Genomic DNA, 13431 nt, shown 5'->3' with positions numbered 1-13431 from the left:
TCGATTGATTTTGTGTCTCTAGAGCGTCCTCCAAACCTGGTTACATTGTGCACATCGTCTTCATTCATTCCCTTTTCTCATTTCTTTGAATTGCACACGTTTTTACTTTTTTTCTGCAACAATGTCAATTCTCCCAAAAACTACATTTTCTGTCAAGTTTCCTCTACTTCAACTTTCTTCCAAGACTATTCAAAATGTTTTGAGTATTATGAGTCCATTTGAATTGTAAGTTTTTATATTTGGTATTTATAAATGTTTGACAACAATTGACTGATAGTTTCATGATAAACTTTGAATGAAAAATGTAAAAAAAATAATTTTTGTAGAGTATTGTTGAGATGTTTGTATTGAACAAAGAAGGTATTTTGAAAAAATAACAATTTTCAGAATAGATATTTCAAAATCAAGTACGAGAGTAAAGGGAATAGTCAAAGAGTTTACAAAGAAACAATGCAAAGGATATTACAAACTTAGCGTAGTTGCTAATATCATCGCTTCCGTTATTATTCAAAAAAAAAGATGGTGGACTATATCAACATTCATATGATTCTAGAACATACAAAATATCATATGAAACAATCTATGGTGATACCGGAACCAAGATAAGGAAATTCTATTCAAACAATCCAGTGAATGAATGGATTATTTGTGCTGAATATTATATGAATATTCTAAACTGTCAACTGGATTTTTTTCGGATTAATTTAGATACATTTCAAGAGTATCATCAATCAATAATTAGTTCGTTGGTATTAAAACAAGAACACATTTCTGGAGGACATGTGACTGGATATAGCATTTCAAATGTGTTCTAAGTAAACTGGCAGATACGAAACATATTTTCTTCGATGTTTTTGTTCACGAGAAATGTGATGAACAGTTAATAATCACTTCTAATAGTTTTCTTGTCGAGCACGCCGCCACATGGGTTACCTTAAATCATCTTTTCAATTTTGACTGTCTCGAAATTGGATTAAGAAGATCAAATTTGACAGCAAAAGAGTTGAATATATTTCTCCGACATTGGATGTCATCATGTTCCAATCGAAGACTTCAATTATTTGAGTTTCAAATTCAAGACCTCAATTGCATTTCAACTATCATGAATCTACCACACCGTACAATTGGACCAAGAGAATTTGAAATAGCTCGTAATGATGGGACAAGAGCCACGTGCACCTTCTATAAACATCCAGAAACACTAAATATACGTTTTCGAAATGCAAATAAAACTCCGGAGTTTTGTTTGGAAAACGAATTGGTCTACTTCTTCTTAAAACTGCTTACATCTGCGGTCCAATTAATACTTTTATTTCCATTGTTTCTTTGATTATCATGTTTATGCATCTTTTCTTCCCTTCAATTTTTTCATGAATATATTTTTTAAAATTGATCTTATAGGATCGTACATGATCTTATCACACTAAAGAATTTTTATTATAAAGTTCACCTTTGCTTTCTATTTTTCATGCCAATAAAGTCAATCTTCAATATTTTTTAGTCAGCGATATGTATAAGAAACTTTTTTTGTCAAACTGCTTTCTTGATGTTATGCATTGCGTTAAAACATTATCAATGGGATACAACACATTTATTTCAACAGTATGTAAAATATTAAATTAAACACAAAAAATTAATTATTTCTGAACCAACTAAGCCCATTCATCAGAAGCACTCCAAATGACACAACAGATGAGATAACAGCCAACCAGAAACAGTAGCCGAATGACTGGAATGTTAAATTTGCAAGGAAGTAACTGACAAAACATGAGTTTTTAAATATAAATTCTTAGAAATTCAATACGTTTCAAAGATATACAGTGCTGGCCAAAAAGATATCCACTTTTGGTTTTTTGTGTGTAACTTTTTTCTCAAGCATCCATTTGACTTGAATTTTTCCGTGTGCATAAAGCGAAATGTTACGCAAATTTGCGGACCAAACATTACATGATTATCGATTTTTTCTGAATTTTATTTCAATTTTTTGATTTTTTCGTTTTTCCAATTTTCATTATTTTTTTTGAATTATCAATAAAACGCACTCTGTTTGTTGCACTGGATTTGTTTGGTTGATAAATTATTTTTAAGGTATGGTAAAATCTGTTGGGTGTAAAAATCTTTCCTTGGACGTCAAGAAAGCCATTGTAGCTAGCTTCGAACAAGGAATACCTACGAAAATGCTCGCGCTGCAAATTCAACGTTCTCCGTCGACTATTTGGAAAGTAATCAAGAAGTACCAAACTGAGGTGAGTTCGAAAAATATTATTTTTTAATAATAAATGTTTAGAAATCCGTCGCTTTGAGAATCTCGCCCGGCAGGCCTCGAGTGACAACCCATAGGATGGATCGCAACATCCTCCGATCAGCAAGAGAAGATCCGCATAGGACCGCCACGGATATTCAAATGATTATAAGTTCTCCAAATGAACCTGTACCAAGTAAACGAACTGTTCGTCGACGTTTACAGCAAGCAGGACTACACGGACGAAAGCCAGTCAAGAAACCGTTCATCAGTAAGAAAAATCGCATGGCTCGAGTTGCGTGGGCAAAAGCGCATCTTCGTTGGGGACGTCAGGAATGGGCTAAACACATCTGGTCTGACGAAAGCAAGTTCAATTTGTTCGGGAGTGATGGAAATTCCTGGGTACGTCGTCCTGTTGGCTCTAGGTACTCTCCAAAGTATCAATGCCCAACCGTTAAGCATGGAGGTGGGAGCGTCATGGTGTGGGGGTGCTTCACCAGCACTTCCATGGGCCCACTAAGGAGAATCCAAAGCATTATGGATCGTTTTCAATACGAAAACATCTTGGAAACTACAATGCGACCCTGGGCACTTCAAAATGTGGGCCGTGGCTTCGTGTTTCAGCAGGATAACGATCCTAAGCATACTTCTCTTCATGTGCGTTCCTGGTTTCAACGTCGTCGTGTGCATTTGCTCGATTGGCCAAGTCAGTCTCCGGACTTGAATCCAATAGAGCATTTGTGGGAAGAGTTGGAAAGACGTCTTGGAGGTATTCGGGCTTCAAATGCAGATGCCAAATTCAACCAGTTGGAAAACGCTTGGAAAGCTATCCCCATGTCAGTTATTCACAAGCTGATCGACTCGATGCCACGTCGTTGTCAAGCTGTTATTGATGCAAACGGATACGCGACAAAGTATTAAGCATAATTATGTTGTTTTTAAATCCAATTGCTCATATTCCGGTACTTTAATTGTCATTTCCTTGCAACCTCGGTTTTTTCAATATTTCTAGTTTTTCGATTTTTTTGAATTTTTCTGAAGTTTTTTCAAAATCTGTTGAACATTTTTGATGAATATTGTGTTTTTAGATTTTGTGAACACTGTGGTGAAGTTTCAAAACAAAATAACCACTTAGAAAAAAGTTACACACAAAAAACCAAAAGTGGATATCTTTTTGGCCAGCACTGTATAAGACAAAATTAATAAAGCCATCGATTCTAAAATCAAAAACTCACAAAGCCATCGAGATACTGTTTTCCATTAAAACCTCCGGCAAAAAAGCAATATGCAATGAGAAGCATCAATGTAATAATTGCAGAAAAAACAGCGTCAATGAATACAATCATTTTTAGATCGAACTCGATACGGTTAGGCATCACTCTGAAAAGTTAGACTGTTTTGAGAGAAATTTGATACGGAATGTGAATGAAACCTCAGGCTCTAACTTTAAACATGAGCACATTTAGGTTTATTAAAAAAAAAAAAAGAGTTAAACCCTTTTTGTTTCACTTCAACAATTTAGGTTTAGTACTGAAGGCTCTTTTTAGTTTTTAGATCGCCTCGAAGGCAGAGTTTTTGAAAACTTACATTTGAATAACTGTCCATATCATGTATAAAGTACAAACGACCAAAAGCAAGTAAATCATGACCGCGGTGAGACCGAACCACCAATCGGCATGCTGAAAGATTTATCTGTTCTCCCACTAAAAATCGAATACTGACTAGTGAGTTTGGACTTTCACCAAACCTCATTTCCAATATCTACAAAAAATTTGGAAGCCGGCTAGTATGTACTTATATAAATGTGGTTACTGTAGTTGAAACAATATTAGACAAAAAAAAATCGGTTTTACAGCTATAAAAGTGATATTTCTAAGTTTTATTTGCAGATAACATTAGAAAAAAAACCCGCTCAAAAATTAGTATTACATGCCGTACCAATAGAGAAAAAATGGTATAATTAAGTTTTGTGAATTTTCTGATAGTTCTGCATTTCTGATTTAAAACTCACTGCTGGATAAGGAATAAGCCTTGAATATGGTGGAGAAGCGCCGGGAATTTCCGTAACTTCATCATAGTCGATCGATAAATTCATGCGACCTTGTGTCCATCCTGGAATATTTTTAATATTGATATCTATTGAAACTTTAATTTATTGGAATAACCAAACTAGGACTTTCAAAATTTTCGCTTTTTAATTCTCAAAACGTGTTAGAAAGTTTCAATGCATTTTACGAGACTTTAAAGCAAATGATCAAACTATGCCCACATTGAATCGTGACTTTATCAGTTGATCAAGTTGCCCCGATTACATTAAATACCGCCAATATTGTACCTGGTCTTAATTGATATATTGTCCAAAAATATAGTTTAAAATATTTTAAGCATTTTAATTTCAATACTCCTACTAGGCAAGCGTGCGTTTTTAATGATATGTGTGAGCTTCCAGGAAAGCCCGCAGTGTAGGTATCAAAACTTAGGTAGGCATTTCAGACCTGCGTGATCTCAAAATATTAGCAAAATCATATTTTTTGGGGACACAAAAACTTATGTACAATAACTTTTAGGCTAAAAGCAGCTGCTGAAAATGTTTCTCTTAAAACCTCAGGTTTTGGCTAGAAATATCTAGCATAACACTTGCACAGGAAAACCTCATTTCTTAAATTAAAGTTTCGAGTTGATTTTTCTAGATCACAGTGTTAATCAAGAAAAAGGGATCATACCTGCTCCGAAAGAAATAATTATAATAATTTGAATAAGGGCTAGCAAAATACCCAAACTGATTTTTCTTGTAGTTTTCAAATCGTCCAAAAACATATTGAACTGAAAATCAAATCAATATTTTAACTAACTAACTATACGAGCACTATCAGAACAAAAATTGGGAGTGGAAAGAGGTTTGGTGTGCTTATCAGGACTATTTATTGCAATTCGGCAGTGATTCACAGGAAAATTAGTTCGATGGGAAGATTGCGGTGGTTTAGTTTCGAAAGTGTTGAAATTTGAAAAATGTTTGTTGGACGCCCCATAAGAATAAGTAAACGGTTACTCATAGTAATGCATTCGAAAATATATTTTCTTTGTGGTTTTTCTTTCAAGAAAAATAAATTTGAATTGATTTTTGACTTAAAAAAATTCAATAGAGCCATAAAAACACCATAGACACTGTACATTTCTCTGTGAGTGCTATAAAAGAAATTGCAAATTTGGATACCTACAAGGCCTACCTAGATGTGGACCTACACCTAGAACGGACAATATTTTTTCATGATATTATTTCAGGATTAAAAAAAAATCGGTTTCATTTATAAACATAAGTTTCATTTTATAATTTTATAAAGATGAACATCTAACTTTTTTAAAAATTGCCTATATTACTTGAATTTTTCTATTCTTGAATTAATTTTTAAAGATCTAAAATGAATTTCAGACAAACAAAACGTTACTGGTTTTTTTTGTATAGCTTTTTCAGTTTTTCACATTCGAAATAATTCAGGCACGTGCCTATGGAATCGCCTCTTCAAAACGAAACACTATTGCAAAAAGTTGGGTTTCCAAATATGGTTGAAAGAGTTTCAGGTGAGTACCTGCCTACATGCCTACAAAAAAGGCCGAGAATAATTTTGACTCGGCTCTCGGCGCGAGCCGAGAGCCGAAAAAATAATTCAGACTCGGCTCTCGGCGTAAGCCGAGAGCCGACTTTTTTCAAGAGCCGCACAGCACTGCTACAGCCCATTTTCCACATTTTGTAGTGAGCATTTTTCCTGTTCAACATTAAATTAGATATTAAAACCGGGTGTATTCCTGGAAGGAGGCACGATAAAAATGCAGGCGTATCATGTCTTTGAGGCTGACAGAAAGACACTTCTGTGTCACTGTGGAATTTTTCAGTAACGAAGAAATTGGCAATAAAATTTGAATAAAATTCTTTATTCTTCTTTCAAAAATAATCCATCACAATAACTTCTCCAGATTCCTTTTCCAATTTTATTGGAGCAGATGCACGTTTTGCTCTTTCAATATTCCCATGCTCCGGTGCTACTTCACTTTTACTGTAATTTTTAATTTTTCAAAAAAAAAACATTTAATTCTCATGTTTCTTACAAAGATCTCTTCAAAAATACAAAGAAACAGAAGACATTCAACCCAATGTGCACAGTAAGTAAACCTCCTAGAATTATTTCCAATGTTGGATCTGCAAAATATTTATTTTACGCATGTATTTCCAGTAAAAACTCACTTTTTAACATAAGTTCTGGCATTGGCATAGATCCTTCAATTGAATAAACGAATCCCAAAATAGTCAAAGAAGTCATTATAATTGTTATAGCCGAGAACACAGTCAGTATCGCAAAGATCACACGTGTCGACTTGAGAATAAGAACAGATGTCAGTAGGCCAGCACATATCTGAAAATCAAGTTTTGCTGCTCGCCTTCAGGCGTGCTTTCCTGCCTTGTGCCTACCGGTGCCTGCCCACCGCCTATTTTTGGAGGATTACTATTCATTTTCTTATTACAGTTGCTTTCATTTAAGCAGTAGGAACGCGTGTAGGCACAAGGCAGGTTTTTTTTATTTTAAAAAGTATCGACCAATCAGCTATTTTTGTGACGCCTCATGATTGGTCGCGGAACGTTGGTGGAACGAACCCATACTTTTCATAACTTACATAAGCCAGTCCAAAGCATTGAGTTACAATAGATGCGACCGATCCTGATCTGAAAGATTCCAAGTAAAAAAATAACAGTTTCATTGAAACTCACGCCAAGAAGATCGTAGTGAATAAGAGGAATATTCCAATGAAAATATTCCATCCAGAATAAACACATTCTGGAGCATTTCCCAGTTGATACGGCTCGGGATCCGAAGATTTTCGAAAAATCAGCTCGTCCTCATCATCAATGGTTGTCTTCTTGCTCTCCGTCAAACTTGAATTTGAATTGATTTTTATCGATTTTGTCGTGCTCATCGCTTCGAGGAAGAAACGAGAGTATGAGAACTTGTGATAAATTTTTTTGGATTTTTTAGAAGAAAAAATCCACGGTTCAAGAAGGGCGGTCAACACGTTTTTCAATGGTTTTAAAAACTTCCAGAAAAAAAAAACATTATTTCCTGTTGAAAACCAATTCAGCATTTACCAAATTCCAATTTCAACATCCACGCTGTATGTGAGCTTGCAGGGTGGAGCTCGCTTGCATTGTTGCTTTTTTCAAGTTTTTTCTTGAAGTCAGGAAGAAACTAGTCATTGGAAAAATATGAAAACAAGCCGAGCTCATTCCATCTCACCAAGCCCTAACAAAATCGCGCGGCTCCAAATTGGAATTCCACAAAAAGTATATTTTCTGAAATTTCTATCCCATGATATTTGTTATTTTGGTTCCATCAAAGTGATTCTGAGCAACCTTCATTTCTTCAATTTTCAACAAAAAACCCGATTTTCAATTCCTTTTATTGCCAACCAAAAAAACTCAATATAAAAAACCACATTAAAAAAGAGAAAATTAGACAATTCTACAATAATTCTACATAATTAACTCCTTATAATCGTTATACGACACAATTTTGCGGGTTTTCGGAATAAAAAATATCTTCCAAAGTGGCTCATCTTGACAGTTCATGTATTTTCTCCAACGAGCTTTGATTGTGAACCAAGTGAAAGGTTTACGAGATTCAGCGTCCGACTTTTGAAACTGGAAATTCTGAATTGGTTCAGATGTTGCCAATTTGATTACCATTTTCATCGCCATAGTTAATCCAAATGAAATGATTCCTACGTAGACACCAACAAATCCCCACATAATCCAATGAAGTGTTACGAAAAGGAAAAATGCGAATTTAACCATAGTGTCTTCGGCTGGAATTTGAGAAGTTAGAAAGGTTCAAATGCATCAGACATACTTCCTTGAGAACGTGTAATCAAGTAGTAATATCTATTAAAACAATATGGAGGCCAGCATTGATCATCCGGGATTGCAGTTAGTTCTTTACGAGTCTGAAGGACTAATAATTTACTAGTTTAAGGATAGGCAGGCACAAGGCAGGCACCAAACCAACCTCTATCCATTTCATCCAAAACGTTGTAGCCATCAAGAAAAAGAGGCCCGTTGCAATTTGAAGATAGAAAAGAAAAAGGAAGAAGTGGCTCTGATTGTGTGCTCCAACACATTGTCCAATATGAGGGCAATGATGATCCATACGGTAGATACATTTGTCACAAGCTTTACAATGAGATGTTGATGGACCTTTCCAATTGTTGCATTTGATACAAAATGAGTCACTGGGAGTCTGAAAAGTTTGATTTGAAATTTTAAGAAAAAAATCTCAAAAAGGCTCTACAATTTCTAGCTTATTGAGAAATGACTGTAAAACAAAGAACGTGTCGATTTACGTTCTTTGTGTGTACTCCTCGTGGAGAAATGTGTATTACAGTATTTGTCTCAAATGCTTGATTTCGGACGACCGTTTATGCTTATGACGTCATATCTTTGTTTTTGGAGGCTTACCCCTGGATTCACAACAGGTGTCAGAGTCCGGGCCTTGTAGTAGTGAAAAACGACACTGTAGTAAATGTAGATAAGGAGCACAAAACGGAACACGAAGAACGACATATTTTGGCATTCGCTGAAAATACACTTCTTTAACTATTGTTAAATAGAGTTTCAGCAAGTTTATCATGCCTGCCTGCCTAACGCCTACTTTCTTTTCCATTGGCGTGGACTTTTCGCGGTAGGCACTCATGTTGGTGCCAGAACCGACCTAGAGGCAGGCAGGAAGGCATTTCTTGCCTGAGTGGAAGATTGAAGGTTTCACTCACTTCCATTCAACTGGTATCATCTTGAAGATTACCACATATGTAACATTGCAGAGTGTGCCCACGAAAATCAGCAGACATAACTGAAAAACTATCATTTCTGCCTTTCTCTCTGGTTGTGCTTCCAATTATCAAAAAATCTCACACGTCCACCCCACAATGCGACGAGCTTCAATACATCAAATGGGTCGAATTTCGAGATATCGCCCAACGATTTTTCCACCAAAAAGTATACTGAAAAAGGGTGATCATCGATATTTAATATTTTTATTGTAATTTTAATTCTCTGCTTAAAGGCGCACAGATTTATTTGAGTGGGTCTAGTTGCGATCAAAAGTTTATGGTAACGCGTTAAATTCCATGCTACCGTAAAGTTTTCGCGGCAAGACCCATCCAAACAAGCTCATTTTAGAATGTTACGTCTCGCAACTGACCTATCCGATTGAAAATCCTACAAACATCCATAATGCAACGTGGAGGAGATAACTCCCGGAAGATCAGGGAATAAACGAAAACTTGAAAAATCGATTTTGAAAGGCCGCCAAAGGGCGTGGAAATAAATTTGAAAAGGGTTCACGTTTAACATTATTTTTATTTTAAATACTTCATTAGATACTTTCCATCAGACAATATACATTAATTATTATTTATTTCATTTCTTAAGCTCAATTATCTGCTCCCCGCACTGAAATCCGACTGGAACGCCGTCATCGTCAAATCGGAACCGGCGATACAGTTTATCCGTCAATTTGTCAGCTACCAGTGCTTTTCCACCAATCGGACATTTGTGATAAACACGGCCGCTTGAATTCATTGAAAGTGATGAGGGCTGAAATTTTAGAATACAGATCTGAAAAATCTGTGCTTCATCTTACTTGAAACGAATGGTAAATGGTTGATTGCCCGATTCGGAGCTCTTTTTCAGTGGAGTCGAGTTCCGTGTAAACAAGTGGAGTGTCGTCGCATCTCAGAAAGTTTCGCTCAATTCCACAAAGGCTTACCCACGGGAATGTATCCTGAAATTTCATATAATTTTTTTTCAGCTCCCTCCACGATTTTTTAATTGAGTATTTAAGCTCAATTCAATGGATGAAACTTTAATTAATTGCATTCGATAGGAATTGATCGAAAATCTAGAACACTTTCAGATTACCCAGAAACGAAATTTCAACATTTTTGAAGTGAAAAATACGGTACCTGGTCTCGACACGACAAATATTTGTTAAACGAGAAAAGGTGTGCGCCTTTAAAGATTACTGTAGATTAAAACTTAAGATTCTGTCGAATTATTTTATAGAAAGAATTGGAAACATCAATAAAAAAATCCGGCAGAAATCACAGTTTTTAATTACAGTACTCTTTAAAAGCGCACACCTTTTCTCATTCAACAAAAATTGTCGTGTCGAGACCGGCTACCGTATTTTTGTTGATAAATCGCAAATTTCGCGTTTTACCTCATATCTTCCCGTCTTGTTTTCCTTGATCTTTCTGTAGAAGAAATTAAGAAACTGAATATCTGAAATTTCGATTTGTTAACAGTTTTTCCTGTAAAATAAACCTTTATAAGCCGCTGTAAAATTCTTCATTCTCGAATCGTCCAGAAATAGGAAACCATTGTGGCTCACATAGTAAAAATATTCTCTGAAAACTCAAATTCAAAAAGAAACAATTAATTTAAAAATAAAACCTTATTTTTCCGTTATACTGCCCCTGTGTGTAGAGACTTCGTGCAAATGTCAGTATCATTTCCGAAACTTAAAAAAGTTAAATTTTGATTTAAATTAATTTGAAAAGAAAAGCTGACTGGTAATATTTCCGTTTCTCATAAATTCATATTCAAATCTTTATAAATCAATCAAACAATCTACATTTATTCACTTTCTGAATGGAATAAAAGAACGCAACATGAAAAAGAAAAAAAAGTTGTTACGACGGAATAAGAAAACTCAACACAATTCGTTCTAAAAAATTTCATTGAAAAAGAAAAGATTGACAGCGTAGAATTAGAAGAGACGGAAGTCGGACTTCTTTCCTTGATCCTTGTCGAATTCTGGGTCTTGTGAGACCTGAAAATATAAAATTTTAATTTTCGATCCAGGATTCTCTCGTAGCTTCTTTTTTAAAATTAAATCTTGAAAGAATATTTACCTTCTTGTAGTATTCCCAATCCTTGGACAATGGCTTGTCACCCTCGAGTGCTGACTTGCTCATTTGGAACTCATATGGTGGCTCATAGTTCTTCTTGTCTTGATAGAACATTCCCTTCTTCCAGAATGAATAGTCAAACTCTCCATTAGCAAGTCGTGCTTTATGATCAGCAAGCTTAGCTGCACGCTCATCCATAATCTCTGGATGACGTCGTTCCCAGATCATTCGATGCTTCTGCTTCATATAAGCATCACGAACATCGGATTCTCCTCCCAACTCTCCGTATTTCATGAAGAAATTCAACTCATTCTCTTCCATATCCTCAATAACCTTGGCACATGGTGAATGATCAGGATTGTTGTAAAGCATACACCGATCAACACGTTGGCGGAGGGTTTGCAGAATAAATCCATCGACCATTTTATCAAGACGGTACTGCTCATTGGCTTCGTAGAAGCAGGCCTTGTCGTTCACTCCGCATTCGTCGATTTCCGGAACACGTGTAAGTTGACGGTGATAGTAGGGTAGACGGTTCTTGTTGTTGAGTGGTTGCACAATAGTCTCTGAAAAGCTGACGAGTTAGTAGAATAGATTAAAATGGATTGTTTTGCCTAGTTGATTTATTATGTGGAACTGCAACTACTAACTGTACATCAGCTTGAGGTAGTCGAATAACTTTGGTTTTTTTCTAGTTTAAAATTATAATTTACAGCAATGATATGGGAATTAGAAATTAACCTTTACTTGCACCACAAGTTCCCAAATTTTTTGAATCTGGATAAAACCGTAGACAGTATCAATTACTTGGAATTAAAACAAATGGTGAAAGTAAATAAACTTGAACGAAATTTGTTTTCTGTCAATTCTTACATTTTGTAAATGGTTTTAAATCTAATTTCAAAGCTGCTTCTTCTTTAAATGATTCTCCAACTTGAGAATTTTAAAAATTACCTCTGAACCAAGTTGCTGGGGCGTCGAAAGCCTTATGGGCATAATAACGGAATCGTGGGTAGATGGATCCTCGTGAATCGATATCACGAACTTTCCAGTAAGCATCCCAAGATGCTTTATCGTCAGCTTGACGTTGCTCCACTAAGCCTTCACCCATACTGAATGTCGAAAATTTTCCATTGTGAATTGAGAATATTGAGTAATAAATATTAAAACAACGAAGAAACGTTGAAAATTGAAATATTACATAGAACAAGACGATAAATTAAATTTTTAAAAAGTTCAACAACAAAAGGAAAAAAAAATCAACAATAGCAGGAATTACACTGAAAAATTAAAAATTGAGATAAAGATTCTTAATCACTGACAGATCGTGTGTAATTATTCTGAACCAGGGTGATAAGCTCATCTTCGTCAGTGATAAACTCTGATTTATTGATAATATCGTGAATCTTGATAATATCATCAGAAGTCGAAGCACTAATCCAGATTCTTCCGTTCATTCCAACAGTGATTTCGAATTTGAAGAACTTGCCAACAGTTTGAAGAATTTTGCAAGATGGGTTGATTAGTCGACGACAATGATTCAAGGAGACCTATAATAATTTTTAAATTTTACAATAAATAGTAAATTTCGTGTCTAACTTTGAACATGAATCCTCCATTTAGCTGTCCCATTCCACGTGCTCGTTTCTCGTCATCCACACAGGTAAGCTCTGCTTCAGTTCTTGGAGTTGTGTCGAAAACTGTTGCATAAATAATATCTCCAGTTTTTAGATTCGGCCTATTCCTTTTAGTAGCACCTTCGAAGTTAGTAAAGTTGATCATGGCGTATTCGGCAGTTCCTATGTCCAAACGAAAGAAATCACCAGTTTTTGAAGTGACAATAGCGATTACTCGGTCTCCTTCCTGTGGTATATATCTGAATTTAAGAAAAATTGTGATTTTAAATGTTGTTCGTGATCATTCTTACCTTTTGCTGTGAACATTTAACCAGACTTTTCCATCATCGTTGTGGAAAGCTCCAGGTTGAGTGGCAATTCTCGTTTGGCCACGTACACTAATTCCGTAGCCAATGATTGAGGAATCGCTTGAAGAAGGTTCATTGATAACGTCGCCAGGGAGATATACGGTCATTTCTGAAAATTGAATACTCAATGATGAACAAAATAACGTTTTAAAAAGTAGTGGCGAATAGAAAAACCAAATTTAAATACCGCAGGAGGAATAACGTAATAAGCTACGTTAATAAAGTGTTTTCAATGAGTATATTAACTGAA

The 13431-nt window shown here is 35.4% G+C and overlaps 6 protein-coding genes and 1 pseudogene across 8 annotated transcripts; 1 reads left to right on the top strand and 6 right to left on the bottom strand.

The window, feature by feature from the left end:
• Nucleotides 1-121: 121 nt before the first annotated feature.
• F59C6.10 lies at nt 122-1330 on the top strand (annotated as a pseudogene). Its single transcript has 4 exons — nt 122-225; nt 388-522; nt 554-741; nt 828-1330. Coding segments are annotated over exons 1-4 (930 nt in total).
• A 243-nt stretch (nt 1331-1573) lies between these two features.
• clc-15 (MARVEL domain-containing protein) lies at nt 1574-5067 on the bottom strand (the record flags this gene model as incomplete). 2 transcript variants are annotated; one of them, NM_001047204.4, is made up of 5 exons in its annotated part: nt 1574-1729; nt 3478-3622; nt 3830-3921; nt 4254-4354; nt 4966-5067. In NM_001047204.4, the coding sequence occupies 5 exons, from the start codon at nt 5057-5059 to the stop codon at nt 1634-1636; spliced, it is 528 nt and encodes a 175-aa protein (NP_001040669.2). The 2 variants fall into 2 exon arrangements, with proteins under 2 accessions (NP_001040669.2, NP_001040670.2); NM_001047205.4 differs by lacking the exon at nt 4966-5067 and having other exon boundaries at nt 1634-1729; nt 4254-4337.
• Nucleotides 5068-6159: 1092 nt separating this feature from the next.
• F59C6.3 (uncharacterized protein) lies at nt 6160-7222 on the bottom strand. Its single transcript, NM_060353.4, has 5 exons — nt 7005-7222; nt 6911-6959; nt 6483-6651; nt 6347-6437; nt 6160-6294 (listed from the first exon to the last, which is right to left on the bottom strand). Exons 1-5 carry the CDS (start codon nt 7208-7210, stop codon nt 6183-6185), a joined length of 627 nt encoding a protein of 208 aa, NP_492754.2. The 5' UTR covers nt 7211-7222; the 3' UTR covers nt 6160-6182.
• A 450-nt stretch (nt 7223-7672) lies between these two features.
• dhhc-12 (Palmitoyltransferase) lies at nt 7673-9578 on the bottom strand. The gene is made up of 8 exons (NM_060352.3): nt 9487-9578; nt 9198-9286; nt 9056-9135; nt 8745-8862; nt 8296-8526; nt 8140-8233; nt 7974-8095; nt 7673-7931 (listed from the first exon to the last, which is right to left on the bottom strand). Exons 1-8 carry the CDS (start codon nt 9515-9517, stop codon nt 7764-7766), a joined length of 933 nt encoding a protein of 310 aa, NP_492753.2. The 5' UTR covers nt 9518-9578; the 3' UTR covers nt 7673-7763.
• Nucleotides 9579-9641: 63 nt separating this feature from the next.
• F59C6.12 (UPF0598 protein F59C6.12) lies at nt 9642-10806 on the bottom strand. Its single transcript, NM_001026351.3, has 5 exons — nt 10740-10806; nt 10611-10693; nt 10507-10568; nt 9928-10068; nt 9642-9881 (listed from the first exon to the last, which is right to left on the bottom strand). The coding sequence occupies exons 1-5, from the start codon at nt 10796-10798 to the stop codon at nt 9705-9707; spliced, it is 522 nt and encodes a 173-aa protein (NP_001021522.1). The 5' UTR covers nt 10799-10806; the 3' UTR covers nt 9642-9704.
• Nucleotides 10807-10907: 101 nt separating this feature from the next.
• Nucleotides 10908-12309, bottom strand: ndub-10 (NADH dehydrogenase [ubiquinone] 1 beta subcomplex subunit 10). The gene is made up of 3 exons (NM_060351.6): nt 12152-12309; nt 11201-11763; nt 10908-11118 (listed from the first exon to the last, which is right to left on the bottom strand). The coding sequence occupies exons 1-3, from the start codon at nt 12306-12308 to the stop codon at nt 11056-11058; spliced, it is 783 nt and encodes a 260-aa protein (NP_492752.1). The 5' UTR covers nt 12309; the 3' UTR covers nt 10908-11055.
• A 101-nt stretch (nt 12310-12410) lies between these two features.
• On the bottom strand, nt 12411-13290 carry exos-3 (Exosome complex component RRP40). The gene is made up of 3 exons (NM_060350.6): nt 13125-13290; nt 12797-13073; nt 12411-12747 (listed from the first exon to the last, which is right to left on the bottom strand). Exons 1-3 carry the CDS (start codon nt 13286-13288, stop codon nt 12508-12510), a joined length of 681 nt encoding a protein of 226 aa, NP_492751.1. The 5' UTR covers nt 13289-13290; the 3' UTR covers nt 12411-12507.
• Between the last annotated feature and the right edge of the window lie 141 nt (nt 13291-13431).

Source organism: Caenorhabditis elegans, chromosome I (genome assembly GCF_000002985.6).
Source record: "Caenorhabditis elegans chromosome I".
Classification (NCBI taxonomy): Eukaryota; Metazoa; Nematoda; class Chromadorea; order Rhabditida; family Rhabditidae; genus Caenorhabditis; species Caenorhabditis elegans.
The sequence above is the reverse complement of the archived record's forward strand: the minus strand, read 5'-3'. Positions and strand labels throughout refer to the sequence as shown.

Excerpts from the sequence above, each read along its gene's own strand:
- exos-3 (NM_060350.6), bottom strand. The coding sequence starts at position 13,288 with ATGACCGTATATCTCCCTGGCGACGTTATCAATGAACCTTCTTCAAGC. Across the intron at positions 13,074-13,124 it reads TTAAATGTTCACAGCAAAAG|ATATATACCACAGGAAGGAG; the intron begins GTAAGAATGATC and ends TCTTAAATTCAG. Across the intron at positions 12,748-12,796 it reads ATGGAGGATTCATGTTCAAA|GTCTCCTTGAATCATTGTCG; the intron begins GTTAGACACGAA and ends AAATTATTATAG.
- F59C6.3 (NM_060353.4), bottom strand. The coding sequence starts at position 7,210 with ATGAGCACGACAAAATCGATAAAAATCAATTCAAATTCAAGTTTGACG. Across the intron at positions 6,960-7,004 it reads TTCACTACGATCTTCTTGGC|ATCAGGATCGGTCGCATCTA; the intron begins GTGAGTTTCAAT and ends GGAATCTTTCAG. Across the intron at positions 6,438-6,482 it reads GCCAGAACTTATGTTAAAAA|ATCCAACATTGGAAATAATT; the intron begins GTGAGTTTTTAC and ends AATATTTTGCAG.
- ndub-10 (NM_060351.6), bottom strand. The coding sequence starts at position 12,308 with ATGGGTGAAGGCTTAGTGGAGCAACGTCAAGCTGACGATAAAGCATCT. Across the intron at positions 11,764-12,151 it reads CCCAGCAACTTGGTTCAGAG|AGACTATTGTGCAACCACTC; the intron begins GTAATTTTTAAA and ends TCAGCTTTTCAG. Across the intron at positions 11,119-11,200 it reads ATTGGGAATACTACAAGAAG|GTCTCACAAGACCCAGAATT; the intron begins GTAAATATTCTT and ends TTATATTTTCAG.
- F59C6.12 (NM_001026351.3), bottom strand. The coding sequence starts at position 10,798 with ATGATACTGACATTTGCACGAAGTCTCTACACACAGGGGCAGTATAAC. Across the intron at positions 10,569-10,610 it reads TTTTACAGCGGCTTATAAAG|ATATTCAGTTTCTTAATTTC; the intron begins GTTTATTTTACA and ends TCGAAATTTCAG. Across the intron at positions 10,069-10,506 it reads ACAAGACGGGAAGATATGAG|GATACATTCCCGTGGGTAAG; the intron begins GTAAAACGCGAA and ends ATGAAATTTCAG.
- dhhc-12 (NM_060352.3), bottom strand. The coding sequence starts at position 9,517 with ATGGATGTTTGTAGGATTTTCAATCGGATAG. Across the intron at positions 9,287-9,486 it reads TAGGATTTTCAATCGGATAG|TATACTTTTTGGTGGAAAAA; the intron begins GTCAGTTGCGAG and ends ACCCTTTTTCAG. Across the intron at positions 8,234-8,295 it reads TTTGGATGAAATGGATAGAG|ACTCGTAAAGAACTAACTGC; the intron begins GTTGGTTTGGTG and ends TTAGTCCTTCAG.